This window comes from Cynocephalus volans, chromosome 2, assembly GCF_027409185.1.
Source record: "Cynocephalus volans isolate mCynVol1 chromosome 2, mCynVol1.pri, whole genome shotgun sequence".
Classification (NCBI taxonomy): Eukaryota; Metazoa; Chordata; class Mammalia; order Dermoptera; family Cynocephalidae; genus Cynocephalus; species Cynocephalus volans.
This window is the reverse complement of record NC_084461.1, coordinates 165,029,730-165,052,784: the sequence shown is the minus strand read 5'-3', so window position 1 is coordinate 165,052,784 and position 23,055 is coordinate 165,029,730. Positions and strand designations below refer to the sequence as shown.

The window sequence follows — 23,055 nt, the reverse complement described above, 5'->3', positions numbered from 1 at the left end:
TTTGTTCTCTGATCACCAGAAATGCTTGGAACGTTTTATGAAGCTTTATTAAATGATGTCAAGAGGAGTCATTTCATTTTTCTTTTAGAATAGGTGTGCCCTTTTTTTTAAAATTCAGTCAACACTTAGTGTATGAGTATACTGTGCGTCAAATGCCTTGTTAGATACTGGAAGCATGGAAATTAGCTTCATTAAGACTATGATTGTATCTAGTGATAAATACAGTGTTAGAGAACTATATTGGGTGCCCATCATTGTTAGGCCGTATTTACTTAGTACCAATTTGTCAGTTAGAAGGTGCTTCAAATTTGTGGTATGTTCCTTTTTTCTTTCTTTTCACCCCCTAGGCGTTGTCTACCCTGGACTCCATCACTCTGATGTACCCTTTCTTTTACCGGCCGATGTTTGAAGTGGTGGAGGACGGCTGGCATTCCTTCCTTCCTGAGCAAGAGTTCGAGCACTATTCTTCAGCCGTGAGTTAACATCTGAGAACTGTGGGTAATGAGAAATAATCCAACCCCTTATTCCACTTGTGAAAATTATCACTTCCTTTTGAGAGGTAATAAGGTGAAGTTGACTTACCCATGACCAAAAGAAGTACATATTGGCTATTAAAGTCGCAGTCACAGTAAAATAAGAGCTAATGAATGTATCCACAGGCACTGGGGAAATGACATTAGATGTGTGTCATAGAAAGTCAGTTCTGATGCAAGATGCTGAGAAACTTCTTAAGAGGCCACTGTAATAGTATAAAGAAGATGGTTGGGTCAATGGCAGACGGGTTATATTGTAGAAAGATTCAGGAAGCAGAATTACAAGCAATTGGTGACCTACTCACTGGATGTGAGAGGTAAAACGAGGTGTCCTCCAGGATGATACACTGAGATAGGAAAGACAGAGAAATTTGTTTGACAGGGAATGAATTGAGTTTAGTTTTGGAGATGGCGAATGCATATGGTACATGTCATTGAATATGTCCAAGATATAGTTTAGAGCTTGTTTGATAAATCTGTGTTAAAAATGAAAAGTTGGGAGTTATCATCACCCTGTCAGTTGTAGAAACCACGGGGAGAAGCTGTGGCTACTGAGAGGAAGCATCTGAAGTGAGAAGGAGGGACAGGGACTGAAACATCTAAGAGGCAAGAGGAGGAAGAGCCAGGGACGATCAGGTTTCAAGTAGGAGGAGTCAGGAGTCTAGAAGGCTGTTTGTTTGTTTGTTTGTTTGTTTGTTTGTTTGGCAGCTGGCCAGGATGGGGATCCGAACCCTTGACCTTGGTGTTACTAGCATCATGCTGTACCGAGTGAGCTAAGTGGCCAGCCCCAGGGCTTCTTATTCATTGTTTCTTCATTGTCTGTCTCCTGGGTTAGAACATAAGATACTGGAATATAAACCATATGAGGGCAGGGACCATGTCATTTTTGTTCCCTACTGTCTTCTTAGCATATGACAGACAAGTGGTAAATATTTGTTGAGTTAACGAATGTGGGAGTGTGTATATTTATGCTGGATAGGGCAAAAAGACAGCAGAGCCTTCTATATATCATTAGACATCTTCTGCCAGGTACACATCCATCAGTTAATCAGTTTTCTTTGGGTAAGGCTTTTTTGACCAATTGAAAAACTCGTTAATTATAATATTAGCCAGTCCATTTCTCTGTTATGTCAAAAGAGACATCTGGTATTGGGAAGACAGAATATTAAAACTAGCTGTGCCTTGTGTGGCACCCCAGATATGTTATGAGCTGCTTGACTTTCTGAGACTCAGTTTCCTTGTCTACGAAATGAAAGTATTGGAAAAAAAATTCTCTCTATCATTCTCTCATGTTTAGCACAGTTTAAAATTTTTATACTAGAAAAGAAGAAGAGTCTTAAAATCATTGATCTAAGCATCAATTTAAGAAGATAGGAAAATTTTAAAAGCTTATTTTAAAAGCTCTGGGACTTACTAAAATAGACCAGAGTGGTACAAACCAACAGAGTAAGTTGCAGAGCAACAAGTTTTGCTTAGTATGAGGAAGAACTTTCTAGGAACTAGTGATAGCTAGCATTGCAGGAAGCTAGCCCTGAAAACAGAGCTCATTTTCTTTGCAGGTATTTAATTATAGGCTAGGTATTCTATTAAATTCCTGAGATATGGCTTTGTCATCAGTGAAAGTTGATCTCTAAGGCCCTTTAAAATTTTTCAGATTTATTTTATGACATTGAGATAATTGCTTGCTTAGCTTTGAAGTGTCTTGTGTTTTTCAGACCAGTGAATGGAGGCTGAGCTATGTCAATAAGGAATTTGCTGTCTGTCCCTCTTACCCACCAATTGTCACAGTACCCAAATCCATTGATGACGAAGCTCTTCGGAAGGTAGCTGCATTTCGACATGGAGGGCGCTTCCCAGTACTAAGCTATTATCACAAAAAAAATGGAATGGTAAGTTCACAGTACTACTGCTTGATCTGCTGAAAGGCTCGCCTTGGGGATCTTTTCTTAGAAATGTTCCCTTTTTCTGTGTATGTGTTCATCAGAATGATTGGCAGGTCTCTTCCACTAGGACTTCCTTCACGTAAACTTTGGGGAATCAGGAGTGGATGTTTTCTGTGGTGAGGGTATGACTCTGGATTCTTTCCTTGATGCTAAAGCTTATTTAAAAGCCCAGATAGATTTACCTTTAGGACACAGTAGAGAGGAAACTAGTGTTTATTAGATGTTTACCACAATGTTTTTAAGGTATAAAAATGAGAAATTTGTCTGCCCAGATTAATGGTAAGATAATGTTAATTTTTCTCACCAGACTTTCATGTGAAAGGTGAATTGAGCAGGCGTGTTTATTTTCAGAAGGGAGAAGAGTGATACGTGTCGTGTAGTCACAAGTTTAGTGAACATGGGAATCAGGAATTGAACAAGCCCAAGCTCTCTGTGGATTTCTTTCCCATATGTTTTCTAAATCTTTTTCTCCCCTCTCCTTTTCTCTCAGTCAGTAAACTCTGCCTTTTATTTTGAAACCAATAATAAATTAGTGGATGAGTTTTAGCTACCTTCCATTTTCCTTTTTCTCCCTGGTAATATGTTAAAAAATAGATATTTAGGATAAAAACGTTTTTAAAAATTCACTACTTTGTCATCAAGCCATTTATTAGTTTCTGTTGCTTATAATAGAATACCTGAAACTGGGTAATTTATAAAGAAAAGAAGTTTATATCTTACAGTTTTGGAAGCTGGGAAGTCCAAGGTTGAGGGGCGCATCTGGTGCGGGCCTTCTTCGTGGTGGGGACTCTGCAGGGTCCTGAGGCAGTGTAGGGAATCACATGGCAAAAGGGCTGAGCGGGTTAACATGCTTCCTTCCTCTCCTTATAAGCTACCAGTCTACTCCCATGATCACACCTTAATTCATTACCCATTAATCCATGAGTGGATTAATCCATTTATGAGGCCATAGCCTTCATGGTCCAGTCACCTCCTAAAGGTCCCACCTTTCAAATACCATATCGGGGATTAAGCTTTAATTAACATGAGCTTTGGAGGAGTCAAATATTCAAACCACAGCAGGCCACCTATTCTGCTTATTGGGTACGATTGCTCTTCAGAAGGATTTATTATAAAGCATTTTGACAACTGGTTTTAAATATAGTGTTGTGTCCATTTGAATGCTAAGCACTGTCTGAAAGTTAAACATTGTCGTCCTCTGGATGACCTTTCTTGGTCATGTTAAATTTCAAGGTCATTAAGATAACAATAAATGGTGGTCTCTTGAAATAATTAAACCATTCACCAGGCAAGATTAGTGCAATACATACTGATTTCTTGAGAAAAGTTTCAAAAGCAAACCTTTCAAAAGATGTAGTTGGTTGAGTCCTGGAATACTGAGGAGAATGGCGGAGGGCCACTGGACAATAAATGATAGACAAGAAGCTTTTGAAATATTGAAAACAATTCCCCAAGAAGAAGAATCAGGCATAGACTTTTTTATTTTCCCATGAGTCCCTTTTCTCTTTGTAATTCTTGCTAAACCTGCCAACCCTATGTATATATAGTTGAAGTCAAGGTTTACGAGCTCATAGGCCATTACTGTCTTCGTTCCAGGGCCAAGTCCACTGGGTGTTTGGTTCATGGGCTAAATGAATTGCAGTAGTTTATCTTAAAGAGGTGATATTATTATGGGAGAGTATTTTGAAAATATAGATTTTAAAAATTGTGTAAAAATGTAAGCCTTATCTTTGTTTTACACTTACTGTTATCAATACATGAAAATATTTCTTTGTTTTTGGATTAAATCTATCTACTAAACCTCACACAATTGCTTTTGAGATACTCTCAACCTAGCTGATTCTTTTTTGAGTTATTCTTATCCTAGCTAATTCCTTTCTGTTTTTGAAGCTTTACAAGCAATTGCTACTAAATTTTCAGCTATGTTGTACCTCTAGGTCATTATGCGAAGTGGTCAGCCACTCACTGGCACTAATGGGAGGAGGTGCAAGGAAGATGAGAAGCTGATAAATGCCACCCTCAGGGCAGGAAAGCGGGGCTACATCATTGACACCCGGTCTCTAAATGTGGCTCAGCAAGCCAGAGCCAAAGGAGGAGGCTTTGAACAAGAAGCTCATTATCCCCAGTGGAGGCGAATCCATAAGTCCATTGAGAGGTACAGTCTAAGGACTCTTACTTGAAGCTAATTAGAGTGGGTGAGCGTTTAGCTTTTCAAAACTCACAAGTGCTCAAATGAACCTTCTGTTAATTTAGGGTTAATAATTGGCTGGACATCTCTCTGTTTTGTTTTGGGGTTTTTTTTGGTCGCTTTATTAAGGTTTGACAGATGAAATTGTATATATTTATGGTGTACAATGTGCTGTTTTGATATATGTGTACATTGTGAAATGATTAAATCAAGCTAATTAATATCCATCACCTCATATACATCTTTTTTTGTGGTGAGAACATTTAAGATCTACTCTCTTAGCAGTTTTCGAGTATACTATACATTATTAACTGTAGTCACCATGCTCCAGAACTTTTTCTTCTGTCTTAAACTTTGTACTCTTTGTTCAACATCTTCCCACATTCCCCTTCCCTACCCCTCCCCAGTAACTACCACTCTCTACTTCTATGAGTAACTTTTTTTACATTCCACATATAAGTGAGATCATGTGGTATTTGTCTTTCTGTTTCTGGTTTATTTCATTTAGCATAATATCCTCCACATTCATCTTTGTTGTCGCAAATGAAAGGATTTCCTTTTTTTAAAAGGCTGAATAGTATTCCATTCATGTGTATATAACACATTTTCTTTATCCATTTATCTGTTGGTGGACATTTAGGTTGATTCTGTATCTTGGCTATTGTGAATAATTCTGCAGTGAACATGGGAGTGCAGACCTCTTTGAGATTCTGATTTCATTTCTGGAGGAAACTGAGAGGAATCCCAGTAGTGGAATTTCCAGATCATATGGTAGTTCTACTTTTAATTTTTTGAGGAACCTCTATACTATTTTTGATAATGGCTGTACCAACCCACACTCCCACCAACAGTACAAGTTGTACACTTGTAAAACTATTCCTTTTCTCCACATCCTTGCCAGCATTTTTTATCTCTTGCCTTTCTGATAATAGGCATTCTGATAAGTGAGATGATATCTCATTATGGTTTTAATTTGTATTTCCCTGATAATTAGTGATATTGAGTACCTTTTAATAGATCTATTGGCCATTTGTATGTTTTGAGAAATGTCTATTCAGGTCCTTTGCCCATTTTTTAATCGGATTATTTGTTTTATTGCTATTGAGTTTTTTGAGTTCCTTATATATTTTGGATATTAGTCCCTTATCTGGTATATTGTTTGTAAATACTTTCTTCCATTCCATAGGTTGTCTCTTCACTCTGTTGACTGTTTCTTTTACTGTGCAGAAGCTTTTTAATTTGATGCAGTCTCGGGCCGAGCCCGTGGCGCACTCGGTAGAGTGCTGCGCTGGGAGCGCGGCGACGCTCCCGCCGCGGGTTCGGATCCTATATAGGAATGACCGGTGCACTCACTGGCTGAGTGCCGGTCACGAAAAAATGACAAAAAAAATAAATAAATAAAATAATAATAATAATAATAATAATAATTTGATGCGGTCCCATTTGTCTATTTTTGTTTTTGTTACCTGTGCTTTTTGAGTCATATCCAAAAAATTCTTTGCCCAGACCAATGTCAAATAAGATTCTTTCCTAAGTTTTCTTCTGGTAGTTTAGTTTCATCTTTTATGTTTAAGTCTTTAATACATTTTGAGTTGATTTTTGTATATGGTGTGAGAAAAATTCCATTTCTTTCTACAGCATGTGGATACCCTATTTTCCCACCACTATTTTTGTACACACCGTTGTGTATTCTTGTCACCTTTTTAAAAGATCAGTTGACTATCAATGCATAGATTTGTTTCTGGGCTCTCTGTTCTGTTTCATTGGTCAGTATGTCTGTTTTTTGCCAGTGCCATGTTGTTTTGATGAGTATAGCTTTGGGGTGTATTTTAAACTCAGGTAGTATGATGCCTCCAGCTTTGTTCTTTTCTGCTCAAGATTGCTTTGGTTATTCAGGGCTTTTTGTGGTCTCATACGAATTTTAAGATTTTTTTTTTTTAATATTAATACCTCCAGTCCATGAACACGGGAGATCTTTCCATTTATTTGTATCTTCTTCAGTTTTTGTCATCAGTGTTTTATAGTTTTCAGTGTACAAATCTTTTACCTCTTTGATTAAATTTACTTCTAAGTTTTTTATTATTTTCATTGGTATTGTAAATTGGATTGTTTTCTTGATTTCTTTTTCCAATAGTTCACTGTTGGTGTGTAGAAATGCTACTGAATTTTGTATGTTGATTTTGTTCCTGCAACTTTACTGAATTCGTTTATAATTTCTAACAGTTTTTTGGTGGATTCTTTAGGGTTTTCTATATATAAGATCATGTTGTTTGTGGACAGAGATAACTCCTTCCTTTCTGATTTGTGTGTCTTTTATTTCTTTTTATTGCCTAGTTGCTCTGGGAAGGACGTCCAGTACTGTGTTGAATAGAAGTGGTGAGATTGGGCACCCCTGTCTTGCTCCTGATCTTAGAGGGAAAGCTTTCAACTTTTCACTGTTGAGTAGGATGTTAGTTGTACGCTTGTCATATACGGCCTTTACTGTGTTGAGGTACATTTCTTTTTTTTTTTTTTTTTTTTTTTTAAAAGATGACCGGTAAGGGGATCTTAACCCTTGACTTGGTGTGGTCAGCACCACGCTCACCCAGTGAGCGAACCGGCCATCCGTATATGGGATCCGAACCCGGGGCCTTGGTGTTATTAGCACTGCACTCTCCCGAGTGAGCCACGGGCCGGCCCCATGGTACATTTCTTTTGTACCTAATTTGTTGAGAGTTTTTAATCATGAAAGGGTGTTGAGCTTTGTGAAATGCTTTTTCTGCATCTATTGAGATGATTGTATTTTTGTCTTTCATTCTGTTGATGTGGTATATCACATTTATTGATTTGCATATGTTGAACCATCCTTGCATCCAAGGGATAAATCCCACTTGATCATTGTGAATGATTCTTTTAATGTGCCATTGGATTTGGTTTGCTAGTAGTGTATTTTGTTGAGGATTTTTGCATCTATGTTTATCAGGGATATTGGCCTGTAATTTTCTTTTCTTGTGGTATCCTTTTCTGGTTTTGGTATCAGGGTAATGTTGGCCTAGTAAAATGAATTTGGAAGTATTCCCTCCTTTTCAATTTTTTGGAAGAGTTTGGGAAGGATTGGTATTAGTTCTTTAATTGTTTGGTAGAATTCAGCTGTGAAGCCTGGGCTTTTCTTTGATGAAAGATTTTTTTGTATTACTAATTCAATTTCCTTGTTATTGATCTGTATAGATTTTCTATTTCTTTTTTTTTTTTTTTTTCTTTTTTGTTTTTGTTTTTGTTTTTGTTTTTGTTTTTTTTGTCTTTTTCATGACCGGCACTCAGCCAGTGAGTGCACCAGCCATTCCTATATAGGATCCGAACCCACGGCGGGAACGTCGCTGCGCTCCCAGCGCCGCACTCTCCCGAGTGCGCCACGGGCTCGGCCCAATTTTCTATTTCTTCATGATTCAGTCTTGGTAGGTTGTAGCTTTTAGGAATACATCCATTTCTCCTAGGTATCCCATTTGTAGATGAATAATTGCTCTTAATCTTTTATGATCCTTTGCGTTTCTGTAGTATCAATTGTAAATGTCTCCTCTTTCATTTCTGATTTTGTCTTCTCTTTTTTTTTTAGTTAGTACAACTAAAGGTTTGTCAATTTTGTTTATCTTTTCAAAAAACCAACTCTCATTGCATTTTGTAAGATAAGCAAAAACACTTGTCTTGGGTGCCCACAGGTGAGTTTTTGTCAAATAGTGCTCCTCTCAGTTAGCTCTGCAGTTTTACCACAAAGTCTACTCTTCCAGGTGTAGATCAGTGGTTGCCAAATTGATAGAACATATTTGCTACATATAATTATATTTTCTTAAGTCAATAGACTTTAGAGATTTCATTTCTCCCCATACCTACCTGTATTCACACTGTTTCTTCCACCTATACAGTCTTTTCTTTACACTTTGAGTGGTTTATAAGTGCTTCTGAGTGGATGGGTAGGAGTTGAAGTAAAAACAGTGGGATCTGAGCTGGTCTTAGGTATCACTGCTGATGGTACCAGGGTATCACAGTGTTAGATCAGTGGGAATAGGATTGCAGATGTAAATGGTGCTGTGTCTTGTGACCTGTCACAAAAATTTATGCTGCGGCCTCTACCCTAGTCAGATAATCCAGCTATATGAACTGGCTTTAATCTGTTCACATGAGGTACAGTTTACCATGATAGGCATTTTAAGCATCTTTACAACATGGTTTAGTTTTTTAGTCTTTAATCCTTAAGTTTCTGTGTAGCAGGGTAAATATTTTTATAGTACTTTGAACTACTTTTGCTCTTGGATATGTTAGAGGCTGAGTTTTCAGTTTGGTTTCTTCCTTTATCAATCTATTTCCTATTTCGTTGTTTTGTATTTTAATTTCTTATTCTTATTTTTAAAAGGTACCACATTTTTCAGGAAAGCTTAATCAAACTCGTGGAAGCATGTAATGACCAGACACATAACATGGACCGATGGCTCAGTAAATTGGAGGCCTCCAACTGGCTGACTCACATCAAAGAGATTCTGACTACTGCCTGCCTCGTGGCTCAGTGTATTGACAGGTGAAGTGGCTTTCAGCATTCCTGAATGGGACATGCTCTGATAACTGGACTTGGTTTTTATCCAGACATATATTTATAGATTGTGTTAAAGTGTGTATCTATTCTTTATCTTATGTTCAGGTCATTTTAGAAATTACTATGTAAGATAGTCAACACCATTAGTTATCGATGGGCTATGTGCATAGAGTCTGGCATTTAATAGGTAATTAACATTTATTGAATGAATGTGAACCATGTACATACACCCATCTTCTACAATACAAATGTTTTAAGTACTAAAGGACCTCTTTTTTTCTATATAATCCTTAAATTATGAATTTACCAAGTTTGGTTTTCTTAAACTGTGAAAACGAGTGAAAGGAAATTTTCTTATTTCTTCTCAGAGAGTCAAATTTACCTCCGTACTTTTGAAATATCAACGAGAAGAAACAAGTAATTTTGTTACACAGTAAAATGATCCTTTCTAATTTTCAGATATCCTATTATAAACTACTTGTGCTGTTATATGTGGATACAAGTTGAGAAAACCTAATTGTAGTGATGTGAAGTATATGAAGTGATTTTAGTTTATTCACCCAGTTAAAGGTTGCTAAGCCTTGAGACTTGAGGCAGAAGGATTGGTATAAGTTGTTGCAGAAGCTTAGAATGCCCTTTTTAAGAAGGGGATTCCCACTGAAACAATAGGTAGGTGTAAGTATAGATAAGGTAATTAAAGATGAAGATTCTGTGACAGAGAAATCAATAACACGTAACTGTGAGAAGTTAATGTGGAGGGTGTTGTTATTTTTTAACCTAAGTTTACTAGATTTCTCCTTACATTGTAAGAACAGGCTTTTGTTTTCTTATGAAACATGATTGTAATAAACGTTTATCACCACATTGTTTAAATTTGCATCCATAATAACAAGATGATGTAGATCAAGGCAACCCTAGGTGCAGAGCAGTTGTTGTCATCTCCACCCTTGCTTAGTTTGAGCTGGCAACCTTAAGCAGGGACTCCAAACTCTTATGAGGGCTTACAGTTGTGGTTTATTTTGCCATGTTTGGATTCCCTTTTCTGATATGTATTAGCTTATTATTTAAGGTATAAAATTTTGCCCTTATAATTAGTTGATAAATATGTAAAAATAAACCTTAAATTAATTGAATTAAATTCAGAATATCTCACAGATAATTAAGATGTATCTTCAGTATATATCAAGAGGCTTAAAGTATTTGCTCATACCCTTCAGCCTACTCATTAGATTTTATCCTAAGAATAGGGTTGTTAACCTAACCATAGGTAAACTTCAGGGGTCTGTTATTTTCAAATTAAGAACCCTCTTCAGTAGAAGACAGAAAGCTAAGTACATCATCTACAGTGTAACAGAAGTTGGCATAACGTAAATATGCAGCTGTCGGATTAAGTAAATTGCAGTTTATCACTTAGTAGAATATTTTATAATCATTAATACAGTAGTTCTAAAGATTGCATAGAAACATGGGAAAATTCTTATAGTAAAAGTGAAAACAATAGGAAATTACCTTTTATTATATCATATAAAGTATATATCTACATGAGAAAAGAATTGATGATAGTAACCAAATGTGAAACTTTTATATGAAGGTGGTATGTTTTGTTTTCCAAAATTTTCTTCACTGTTGTTTCAATAAAAAGGATGGAAAAAGATGTAGTTAATTTGGTTTTGCTGTTTCCCTCCAGTATTTTTAGAATAACGGGGTACCAGACACCTCATACGTCTTGTGGTATCATGGTATCATTGCCACCGATTATCTAGATTGACAGTTTTATGTTTTTGTTTTTTCCTGTTTCTCAAAGTATGGTTTAAGACTTGCTTCCCAGATCCATAACAGTTTATGAAGGTGTCCTTACAGTCAGCTGATGGTGGAAAGGTAGAATCAAGATCAGAGAAATAATTGTAAGTGTAAGCTTAGAGGTTTGTTGAGAAAAGGCTTTAATCTACTACTAAAGCAGAAAAGGTATAAGTGCCTGACCAGCCAGCGACCCAAAAACAAAAAAGGTAAGTGTCTTCTGTGATAAGGACTGCTTCTCTGTTTTGTAAAAAGAGAAAATTCAGCCAAAAAGTTCTGTGAAATTTGTTATAACTTAAAGGGGTTCTTGCCATGTGAAATTTAGGACTCATTACAGTCTTACTTTTTCCCAAGAGAAGGTCTCATCTATCATATGCGATATTTGGACTCTAAATCCTCCTGGACACAGCAGATGTATGAGACTGAAATATTGTACTCAAAAAATGTTTATTATTAACAGAGTTTATTAACCATGTCAGAGTATCCCATTTGTCCTCTGGATTTTCCTGTCAGGGAGGGAGCGTCAGTACTGATTCATGGAACAGAAGGAACTGATTCTACACTGCAGGTGACCTCCCTGGCCCAGATCATCTTGGAACCAAGAAGCAGGACTGTCCGTGGTTTTGAGGCCCTCATAGAAAGAGAGTGGCTACAGGTGAGAAAAGATATTTGATACATAGAGGAACTGCTAATAATATATTGTGATCCTGGTTTGTGGTAGCTGACATCACATACAAAATTTTGATTGACTAAAATATTTTAATTGTGTGTTTAATTTTCTGCGGGCAAATTAATCCATCTTCCCCTTAGTAATGTGTGTAATGTCTACCGCCTCTCAGTTTCTGGACCTCTCTCTGCCTGTGTCGCTCCCTTGGCCCTTGGTTCACTGAACACATTCTTGTCAGCACACTTCGTTACATACACGGAGTGCAAAAAACGCAAAGCATGGTGTGGCCTCCCAGAAGCTGGTCTTGACAGAGATGGTGGGGTGGGGCTGCAGTTCGAGGTACGCGCGTTAGTGCCAAGCCCTTTGCTCCTCCTGCTCCGTGCTACCCTCGTTCCTAACCATGACCTCCTTCATAGATAAAAGCAATTCATTTTCTTCATGTCCTGTTTTCCTGAACGAAACCCCAAAAAGTGATGACCTTGAGGTTAGGGACCTATCTCTATTCGTCTGTTTATCCCTAGGAAACAAGTGCTATTATATGTGACCACTAAAATGAAAATCTCAAACACAAAGATTGAAATTACTTATGAGTGTATTTTCACTGTGTAACTTAGTAAAAATTGTGATTGAAGACAAGTGATTAGATATTTCTTGAAAGCAGATGTGTCTCTAGTGAAAAATAATTTCTAGCCCTTCTAATTACAATTCAAATTTATTATGTATTCATGCTGTGTGTATACCACGTCTACACTGCCTGACTACTGACCTTTTTCTCTGTTTGTCAGACCAGGTGCATAGTAAACAAACAATTGAGTATGTTTTACTTGTTTATATATGACCATTTTAATGGTATCAAAATTCAGTTACCTTCTGGAAAATTTTCATGACGTTATCTTTGTTAGATAAAGTAGGATAAGGACCCAAAGATAAGGCAGGTCTGTGAAAATACCTAGTAGAGTGTGATTTGTGGTAAGGAAGGTCAGTACTTGGGCAGGAAGGCCAAATGATCCTTAAATTTACCTGGTCAGTAGACAGCAGACTCTTCCCGTTAATTTTGGGAGAAGAGGGTGATTAAGGACAGATTTATCTCTTATATAAAATTATTCATAAAGAACTCTTCAAGACAATAACTTTTTCCACATGTAGTAAAAAGCTTAATGTCAGAGCTGACCTTACAAAGTTTTTCTGTCAGTCTCACATCTGTCTCCATTTAGTTGTTGAGGCTTGTGTAGCTTGCAACAGGATCTATAACATTTTAGATAAATAGAAGGTGGTAGTTATCCTTTGTTTTGTACCTGACAGCTTATGTTCTTTGAGTTTGCTATAGATTTTACAGATCTAGAAAGGTCTATTTTATAAGTTCACCATTACTTGAGTTCATTATTTTTCCATTTGCTATTCGAAGGACAGGTGCATCTTTGATGTGATAGTCATGCCTTGACTGTCCAGTCTCATTAACAAATTGGAAGTTGTGTCTTTTTCTTCAGTTGCTGAAATTATTTATTTTAAAGCAAGAAATTGTTAATCAAAACAGCAGTTACTCTAATTATATGATAGTCCAGTTAATAAGAACTTCATTGTGACTATGTGAAATAATGTTAATGGGATCTCACTGGATGTGACTGTCACATCTCCATCTCTTCTCTCAGGCTGGCCACCCGTTCCAGCAGCGCTGCGCACAGTCAGCCTACTGTAGCAGTAAGCAGAAGTGGGAGGCACCTGTCTTTCTCCTCTTCTTGGACTGCGTGTGGCAGATACTTCGCCAGTTCCCCTGCTCTTTTGAATTTAACGAGAGCTTCCTCATCATGCTCTTTGAGCATGCTTACGCCTCACAGTTTGGGACGTTTCTTGGCAACAGTGAAAGTGAAAGGTGGGTGCACAGCTTATGTAGGACGTTTCGTTTCTGTTTTGGTCACTTCCTAGAAAAGACCAGGACGTGGTTCTGTGTTGATGTTGTTTATAACAAGGTAGAGGCTGCAGTTAAGTATTAATTAAATTAACATGAAGTGTGTTCTTATTATGAGCCAGTCACATGCTGGGGGAGAGCATATCCTAGATTTGTTCTGTTAGTTAAACTTAGTTCACACACTGATTTAAAAGCATCAAGTAAGTCAAGCAACCATGTTAAATGTTCATTTCTTCTTATTTATTTATTTTACAGGAGCTGTCTTTGCTGGACTAAATGTTAATTTCTTTATATAGGGTCATTGTATGTTACATTGGAAAGAAGCCTTATCATGTAACTCAGCTCTCCTCCACCCAATTTTATAGTTTAAGAAAGGAAGATTCAGAGAAGTTAAGTGACTTGTCCAGGGACACAGAGCTGGTTGGTCACCAAAAGTACGGCCTGTAGTATAGGTCTTCCTACTGCTGCCCTAGACTTTGTCTGTTACACCTAGAAACTGGCCTCAGGCCCAGAGTGACTATCTCACTTCACAGCTCAGATACTATTGAGTTTTTATAGGTTTATTTAGAAGATACACATTAGAATCTTCTTTAAAGGTGCTTAACTGGTAGTCTTCTCTGTTGGGTACAATCACCAGATTTCCTCTGGGTGAGAGGCAGGATTTACCTTGTTGCCAGTAGCCAGCCAGCATTATTTATTTGAATAGTAAATTTAAACAACTAACCATTTTTCACAAATGATTGGAATTACTGCATCTTTACTATTTTAAAAGTCAAGCAGATAGAAAAATACATGTTTTTTACTTAGAGCTGAATTGGCAACTTTTTTAACATTAGAGTTTTTAACTGATTTTTGTCTTCAGAAGTAGGTAAAATTAGAGCTGTTTGAGTGCTGTACAAAGTTCTCTGTGATCACAGTTTTCTCATCATGCTTTGGCTGTAGCTTCTACAGCTATACACATCCATTTGTGTGATCAGTTTGACTAGAAAGGTAATTTAATGGATGCTTTCATAATTTATACTGTTTACTCTTTACTCCCAAAATCCAAATCAAACATACATTAATACTTTTTTTTTTTTTTTTCCTGATTTCTACCTTTTTAGAATAGATAGAAGGTTTAATACCTCCTGACTTTAGGGTTCTGTTCATCTTTATTTTAAAATCCAGAATTTTGCTAGTCAGAACAGAGTTTAGTTAGAAGAGATCAGGAGAAAGCAGTGACCATACGTTTCCCTTTTAAATATTATACACAAAAGAACAAGAGATTTTAGGGTTTCTTATAAACACAGAGTCTAAAATTACTTGAATCTTATGAATTTGATGGATTGGGATCTTATTGGTTTTATTTTTAAAATTTTTACAAACCACTGAAACTTCTGTTCTCTTAACTTCAGTTAAAAGAAGCAAAATGCAGTATTTAAAAAAAACAGCTTTATTGAGATATTCACTTACAATAATATTCACCCATTTAAAGTGTACAGTCCAGTGGGTTTTAGTGTAGAGAATATCCAGAGTTGTGCAGCCATCACATCTGATTTTAGAACATTTTCATCACCCTCAAAACAAACCCCTTATCCATTAGCAGTCACTGTCTGCTCTCCCTCCCCCATCCCCACCCCAGCTCCTGACAACCACTGATCTCTCTGTGTCTCCAGATTTGCCTATTTGGATATTTCATAAAAGTGGAATCATACACATGGTCTTTTGTAACTAGCTTTTTTCTCTTAGCATGATGTTTCCAAGGCTGATGCATGGGGTAGAATATATCAGTACTTCATTCCTTTCCATTACTGAGTAATTTGCCATTGTATAGATATATCCATTCATTACTTAATGGACATTTGGGCTGGTTTTTGTTGTTGTTGTTACCATGAATAATGCTACAATAAGCATTTATGTACACATTTTTGTGTGGACATATGTTCATTTATCTTAGGTATAATTCTGGGAGTGGTCTTGCTGGGTTGTATGATTTTGCATTTTGAGGAGCTCTCATTTTACATGCCCACCAGCAGTGTATAAGGGTTTCAGTTTCTCCATGTCTTTACCATTTGTTACTGTGTCTGCCTTTTTGATTTAGTCATCCTAGTGGGTGTAAAGTATCTTCTCATCATAGTGATTTGCATTTCTGTAATGACTAATGATGTCGATCATCTTTGCATGTGTTTGTCGGCCATCTGTATATTTTCCTGGAGAAATATCTGTTCAAATACTTTGTCCATTTTTTAATTGGGGTTTTTTTTTATTGTGGAGGTGTATGAGAATTTTGATAAGGATTGCATTGAATCTGTAGATGGTTTTGGTTAGTGTTACCACATTAACAATATGAAGTCTTCCAATCTATGAATATGGGATGTCTTTCCATTTATATAGTTTTTTCATTTTTTTCAGCAATATTTTAGTTTTCAGTGTACAGGTATTTCACTTCCTTGGTTAAATTTGTTCTTTGAAATTCGTTTTTTCAGATGCTATTGTAAATTAAATTGTTTTCTTAATTTCCTTTTCAGAGTGTTCATTACTGTTATATAGAAACACAACTGTTTTTTGTGTGTTTATCTTCTACCCTACAATTTTGCCAAATATGTTTATTAGATTTAATAGTTTTTTTGCTTTCGTGTGTGTGTATTCTTTGAGATTTTGTATATATAGGATTATGTTATCTGGACATAGAAGTAGTTTTACTTCATTTCTAGTGTGCATCCCTTTTCTTTCTTTTTCTTGTCTGATGAACTTCCAGCGCAATGCTGAACCGTGGTGGTGAACATGAGCAACCTTGTGGTGTTCCTAGTCTTAGGGAGAAAGTTTTCATTCTTTCACCATTGAGTATGATATTAGCTGTTTCCCCCACCCCTGTAAATGCTCTTTATCATGTTGAGGAAGTTCCCTTCAATTCCTAATTTGTTGAGTGCTTCAATCATGAAAGGGTGTGTTTAGTCAAATGCTTTTTCTGTGTCAATTGCAATGATCATGTAGGTTTTTTTCCTTCTTTCTATTAATGTTGTGCATTATATTGATTGACATTCTTATGTTGAATCGCCCTTGCATTTCTGGGTTAATCATGGTGTATAATCTTTCTAATATTCTGCTGAATTCTGTTTGCTAGTATAATTTTTTGCATCTATATTCACAAAGGATATTTACCTGTAGTTTTCTTTTCTTGTTTGCTTCATAAAATTAGTTAGGAAGCATTCCCGCCATTTTTGTTTTTTTGGAGAATTTGCAAAGGATTGATGTTCATTCTTCTTTAAATGTTTGGTATAATTCACCAGTGATGCCATCTGGTTCGGGACTTTTCTTTTTGGGGAGGTTTTTCTGATTCAGTCTCTTACTTGTTATAGGTCTGTTGAAATTTTCTATTTCTTGAGTAGTTTAGTTAATTTGAATGTGTTCATAGGAATTTGTCCATTTCATCAAGGTTATCTGATTTGTTTGTGTACGGTTATTCATAGTATTCTCTTATAATCCTTTTTATTTGTATAAGATTGGTAGTAATGTTCCACTTTTATTTCTGTTTTGGTTACTTGCATCTTCTCTCTTTTTCTTTGTTAGTCTCTCTTTTCTTTGTTAAAGGTTTGTCAATTTTATTGATGTTTTCAAAGAAGCAACTTTTGGTTTCATTGATTCTCTACTGTTTTGTTCTCTATTTTGTCTGTCTTTGCTCTGATTTTCTTTTTTCTTTCTCTCTACTAGTGTTGGCTTAGTTTGCTCTTCTTTTTCTAGTTGCTTAAGGTATAAAGGTTAGGTTACTGCTATGACTTTTCCTTTGAGCGCTGCTTTCACAGGATCTCCATAAATTTTGGTATGTTATCTTTTTGTATTTATTCATCTATAAGTATTTTCTGATTTCTCCTATAGCCCATTGGTTGTTTAAGAATGTGTTGTAGAATTCCATACATTTATGGATTTTTCAATTTTCTGTTTTTGATTTATAGCTTCATTTTATTGTTGAAGATACTTTGTATGATTCCAGTTTTCTTAAATTTACTGATACTTGTTTTGTGGCCTAATATATGATCTGTCCTGGAGAACATTTCATGTACACTTCAGAAGAATGCGTATTCTGTTGTTGGGTGGTTATCCTATATTTATCTTACGTCTTGTTCAAGTCCCATATTTCCTTATTGATTTTCCGTCTATATGTTATCAAAAGTGGAATATTGAAGTCCTCAACTATATTGTAGGACTGTCTATTTTTCTGTTCAATTATGTCAGTTTTTGCTTCATATATTTTGTGGCTGTGGTACAAGGTGCATATATGTTTATAATTGTTATGTCTTCTTGATGGATTGACCCTTTCACCAATATATAATCTTCTCTGTCTCTTGTAAGAGCTTTTTACTTAAAATCTATTTTTTCTGATATGATATATACACTCCAGTTCTCATTTGTTTACTATTTGCATGGAAAATATTTTTCCATCCTTTCACTTTTAGACTGTTTTTATCTTTGACTCTAAAGTGAATCTTTTGTAGGTAATAAGTAGTTGGATCATGTGTTTTTATCCGTTCAGACAATCTCTGCCTTTTGATTGGAGAGTTCACTGTTTATATTTAAAGTGATGACTGATAAGGATTTTGTTTTCTCTGTCTTATACCTCTTGTCCCTTTCTTCTTCATTACTGCATTTATTTACGTTTATTTGATTTTTTTGTAGTGTACCATTTTGATTCCCTTCTCATTTCTTTTTTGTATGTGTTTGTAAAATATGTTTTTTATGGTGGCTACCTCAGGGATTACAATTAATATCCTAAATTTATAACAGTCTAGTTTGAATACCATCAGTATCATACAAAACTCTGCTTCTGTACAGCTCCCCTCTTCTGTTGTTGACACAAATGACATCTTTATACATTGTGGGCACATTACCTTAGATTTGTAATTTTTATGCAGTTGTTTAAATCGTGTAGAAAATAAAGGAGTTGTAAATCAAAAATACATTAATAACTGGCTTTGATATTTTCCTATATCATTATCTTTGCTGGAGCTCTTTCATATGGTTTTAGTTACTCTCTAGTATCTTTGCATTTCTTTTGTAGAATAGGTCTATAAGCAATGGACTCCTTCAGTTTTTGTTTATCTGAGAATGTCTTAATGTCTTCTTTATTTTTAGAGGATAGTTGGCGAGATATAGAATTTTTGGTTTGCAGGTTTTTTTTCTTCTTCTTTCAGCACTTTAAAAATGTCATCCCTTGTCCTTCTGGCCTCCATGGTTTCTGATGAAAAATCTGCAGTTAATCTTAATAAGGATCACTTGTAAGGAGTCACTTCTCTCTTGCTCCTTTCACATTATAATGTGTCTCAGTGTGGATCTTTTTGCCTTTATCCTTTCTGGGGTTCATTGAAATCCTTGAATGTGTAGATTAGTGTCCTTTATAAAATTTGGGATGTTTTTGGCCATTAATTCTTTACATATTCTTTTGCCTTCTTTCCATCTTTCTCCTTTCTTTCTGGGACTTCTGTTATGCATGTGTTGGCACCCATAGGTCACTTAGGCTGTGTTCATTTTTCATTCTTTTTTCTTCTCCTCAGATTGGATAATTTCAATTGACCTGTCTTTAAGTTTGCTGATCCTTTTGCCTGCTCCAGTCTGCTATTGAAACTATCTAGTGAGTTTTTAGTTTGAGCTCCAGAATTTCCATTTGGTTTCTTTGTATAATTTTTGTTTCTTTATTGATATGCTCTGATCATTAAGACATGTTTTCCTGATTTTCTGATTTCTTTGGCCATAGTCTCCTTAATTCTTAGAGCATATTAAGACAGTTGTTTTAAAATCTGTGTCTAGTAAGTCTAAAATCAGTGCTTTCTCAGGGACAGTTTCTGTTAATTTCTTCCAAGAATGGGCCGTACTTCCTAGTGGGTTTTTTGTATCATGTCTAATAGTTTGTCGAAAACTGAACATGTTAAAAATTCTAATGTGGTTCTCCAGAAATTCGATTCTTTCCCCTTCTCAGGGTTTGTTTTTGTTCTTGCTGTTGGCTGTAGCTGTTTATTTAGTCATTTTTCAAAACTATTTTTGTAAAGTGTGTTTTCTTTCTTGTGGATGGTCTCTGAAGTCTCTGTTCCTTTGGTTTTTATTTAGCTAATATCTTGACAGAGATTTCCTTGAACATGAGGAGGTAGAGGGGGGAGAGAAAGAGAAAGAAAGAAAAAGGAGGGTAAAAAACCCAACACACACACACACACACACAGAGTCTTTGCAGATTGGTTTTGTTCTGGGACACTCTTTCCATGTTTAGCCTTCACTTTCTGCTTTCACTGAGCCTAGAGATTAGCCAGAGGTAAAAACAGGATTTTCTCAGGTCTTTTCTGAACATGTGTCCTGCCCTGGTATGCATTTTCCTTTTAAATTCCTCAGTAAACCCAGGCAGTTTTTATATTATTTATTTATTTTATTAATTTTTTTTAAAAAATTTTATTTTGTCGATATACATTGTGGTTGATTATTGTTGCCCCTTACCAAAACCTCCCTCCCTCGTCCCTCCCCCCCCAAAATGTCCTTTCTGTTTACTTGTTGTATCAACTTCAAGTAATTGTGGTTGTTATATCTTCTTCCCCGCCCCGGTTTTTGTGTGTGTGTGTGTGTGTGTGTGTGTGTGAATTTATGTATTAATTTTTAGCTCCCACCAATAAGTGAGAACATGTGGTATTTCTCTTTCTGTGCCTGACTCGTTTCACTTAATATAATTCTCTCAAGGTCCATCCATGCTGTTGCAAATGGCAGTATTTCATTCGTTTTTATAGCTGAGTAGTATTCCATTGTGTAGATGTACCACATTTTCCGTATCCACTCATCCAATGATGGACATTTGGGCTGGTTCCAACTCTTGGCTATCGTAAAGAGTGCTGCGATGAACATTAGGGAACAGGTATACCTTCGACTTGATGATTTCCATTCCTCTGGGTATATTCCCAGCAGTGGGATAGCTGGGTCATATGGTAGATCTATCTGCAATTGTTTGAGGAACTTCCATACCATTTTCCATAGAGGCTGCACCATTTTGCAGTCCCACCAACAATGTATGAGAGTTCCTTTTTCTCCGCAACCTCGCCAGCATTTATCGTTCAGAGTCTTTTGGATTTTAGCCATCCTAACTGGGGTGAGATGGTATCTCAGTGTGGTTTTGATTTGTATTTCCTGGATGCTGAGTGATGTTGAGAATTTTTTTCTTATGTCTGTTGGCCATTTGTATATCTTCCTTAGAGAAATGCCTACTTAGCTCTTTTGCCCATTTTTTAATTGGGTTGCTTGTTTTTTTCTTGTAAAGTTGTTTGAGTTCTTTATATATTCTGGATATAAATCTTTTGTCAGATGTATATTTTGCAAATATTTTCTCCCACTCTGTTGGTTGTCTTTTAACTCTGTTAATTGTTTCTTTTGCTGTGCAGAAGCTTTTTAGTTTGATATAATCCCATTTGTTTATTTTTCCTTTGGTTGCCCATGCTTTTGGGGTCGTATTCATGAAGTCTGTGTCCAGTCTTATTTCCTGAAATGTTTCTCCTATGTTTTCTTTCAGAAGTTTTATTGTTTCAGGGTGTATATTTAAATCCTTAATCCATTTTGAGTTGATTTTAGTATATGGTGAGAGGTATGGGTCTAGTTTCATTCTCCTGCATATGGATATCCAGTTATCCCAGCATCATTTGCTGAAGAGGCAGTCCCTTCCCCAGTGAATAGGCTTGGTGCCTTTGTCAAAGATCAGATGGCAGTAAGTGTGTGGGTTGATTTCTGGATTCTCTATTCTATTCCATTGATCAGTGTGTCTGTTTTTATGCCAGTATCATACTGTTTTGGTTATTATAGCTTTGTAGTATAGCTTAAAGTTGGGTAGTGTTATGCCTCCAGCTTTACTTTTTTTGCTCAGCATTGCTTTGGCTATGCGTGGTCTTTTATTATTCCATATAAATGTCTGGATAGTTCTTTCCATTTCTGAGAAAAATGTCTTTGGAATTTTAATGGGGATTGCATTGAATTTGTATATCACTTTGGGGAGTATGGACATTTTCACTGTTGATTCTTCCAATCCAAGAGCATGGGATATCTTTCCATCTTCTTGTATCCTCTCTAATTTCTCTCAGCAGTGGTTTGTAGTTCTCATTATAGAGATTTTTCACCTCCTTGGTTAACTCAATTCCTAAGTATTTTATTTTTTTGGTGGCTATTGTAAATGGGCAGGCTTTCTTGATTTCTCCTTCTGCATGTTCACTATTGGAGAAAAGAAATGCTACTGATTTTTGTGTGTTGATTTTGTATCCTGCTACTGTGCTGAAATCATTTATCAATTCCAACAGTTTTTTGTAGAGGTTTTAGGCTGTTCGATATATAGGATCATGTCATCTGCAAACAGGAACAGTTTGACTTCATGTTTTCCAATCTGGATGCCCTTTATTTCCTTCCCTTTCTGATTGCTCTGGCTAGTACTTCCAACACTATGTTGAATAGGAGTGGTGAGAGTGGGCATCCTTGTCTAGTTCCTGTTCTTAAAGGAAAAGCTTTCAGCTTTTCCCCATTCAGGATAATATTGGCAGTGGGTTTGTCATATATGGCTTTAATTATGTTGAGATACTTTCCCTCTATACCTAACTTATAGAGGGTCTTTGTCATGAATGAGTGCTGAATTTTATCAAATGCTTTTTCAGCATCTATAGAGATGGTCATATGGTCCTTGTGTTTGACTTTATTAATATGGTGTATCACATTTATTGATTTGCATATGTTGAGCCAACCTTGCATCCCTGGGATGAATCCCACTTGATTGTGGTGAATAATTTTATGGTATGTGTTGCTGTATTCTGTTTGCTAGTATTTTAGTGAGGATTTTTGCATCTATATTCATCAAGGATATCGGCCTGTAGTTTTCTTTTTTGGTTATATCTTTACCTGGTTTTGGTCTCAGGATGATGTTTGCTTCATAGAATGAGTTTGGGAGATTTGCGTCTGTTTCAGTCTTTTGGAATAGTTTGTGAAGAATCGGTGTCAATTCCTCTTTGAATGTTTGGTAAAATTCTGCTGTGAATCCATCTGGTCCTGGGCTTTTCTTTGTTGGGAGCCTTCTGATAACAGCTTCAATCTCCTTTATTGTTATTGGTCTGTCCAAATTTTCTACGTCTTCGTGGTTCAGTTTTGGGAGCTTGTGTGTGTCCAGAAATTTATCCATTTCCTCCAGATTTTCAAATTTGTTGGCGTATATAGTTGTTTATAGTAGTCTCGGATGATTCCTTGTATTTCAGATGAATCAGTTGTAATATCGCCTTTTTCATTTCTAATTTTTGTTATTTGAATCTTCTCTCTTCTTTTTTTAGTTAGCCATGCTAATGGTTTGTCTATTTTATTTATCTTTTCAAAAAACCAACTTTTTGTATTGTTTTTTGGGTTTCAATTTCATTCAGTTCTGCTGTGATCTTAATGATTTCTTTCCGTCTGCTAACTTTAGGTTTGGATTGTTCTTGTTTTTCTAGTT

General features: G+C 36.1%; 1 protein-coding gene across 1 annotated transcript in view; it reads left to right on the top strand.

Moving 5' to 3' along the window:
- Positions 1-23,055, top strand: part of MTMR9 (myotubularin related protein 9) — a 54,326-nt gene that overhangs the window by 15,301 nt on the left and 15,970 nt on the right. Inside the window, exons 3-8 of the mRNA XM_063087048.1 lie at positions 348-473; positions 2,249-2,422; positions 4,414-4,631; positions 9,052-9,213; positions 11,539-11,680; positions 13,342-13,562. Coding sequence (XP_062943118.1) covers positions 348-473; positions 2,249-2,422; positions 4,414-4,631; positions 9,052-9,213; positions 11,539-11,680; positions 13,342-13,562 — 1,043 coding nt within the window. The remainder of the gene's footprint in view (positions 1-347; positions 474-2,248; positions 2,423-4,413; positions 4,632-9,051; positions 9,214-11,538; positions 11,681-13,341; positions 13,563-23,055) is intronic.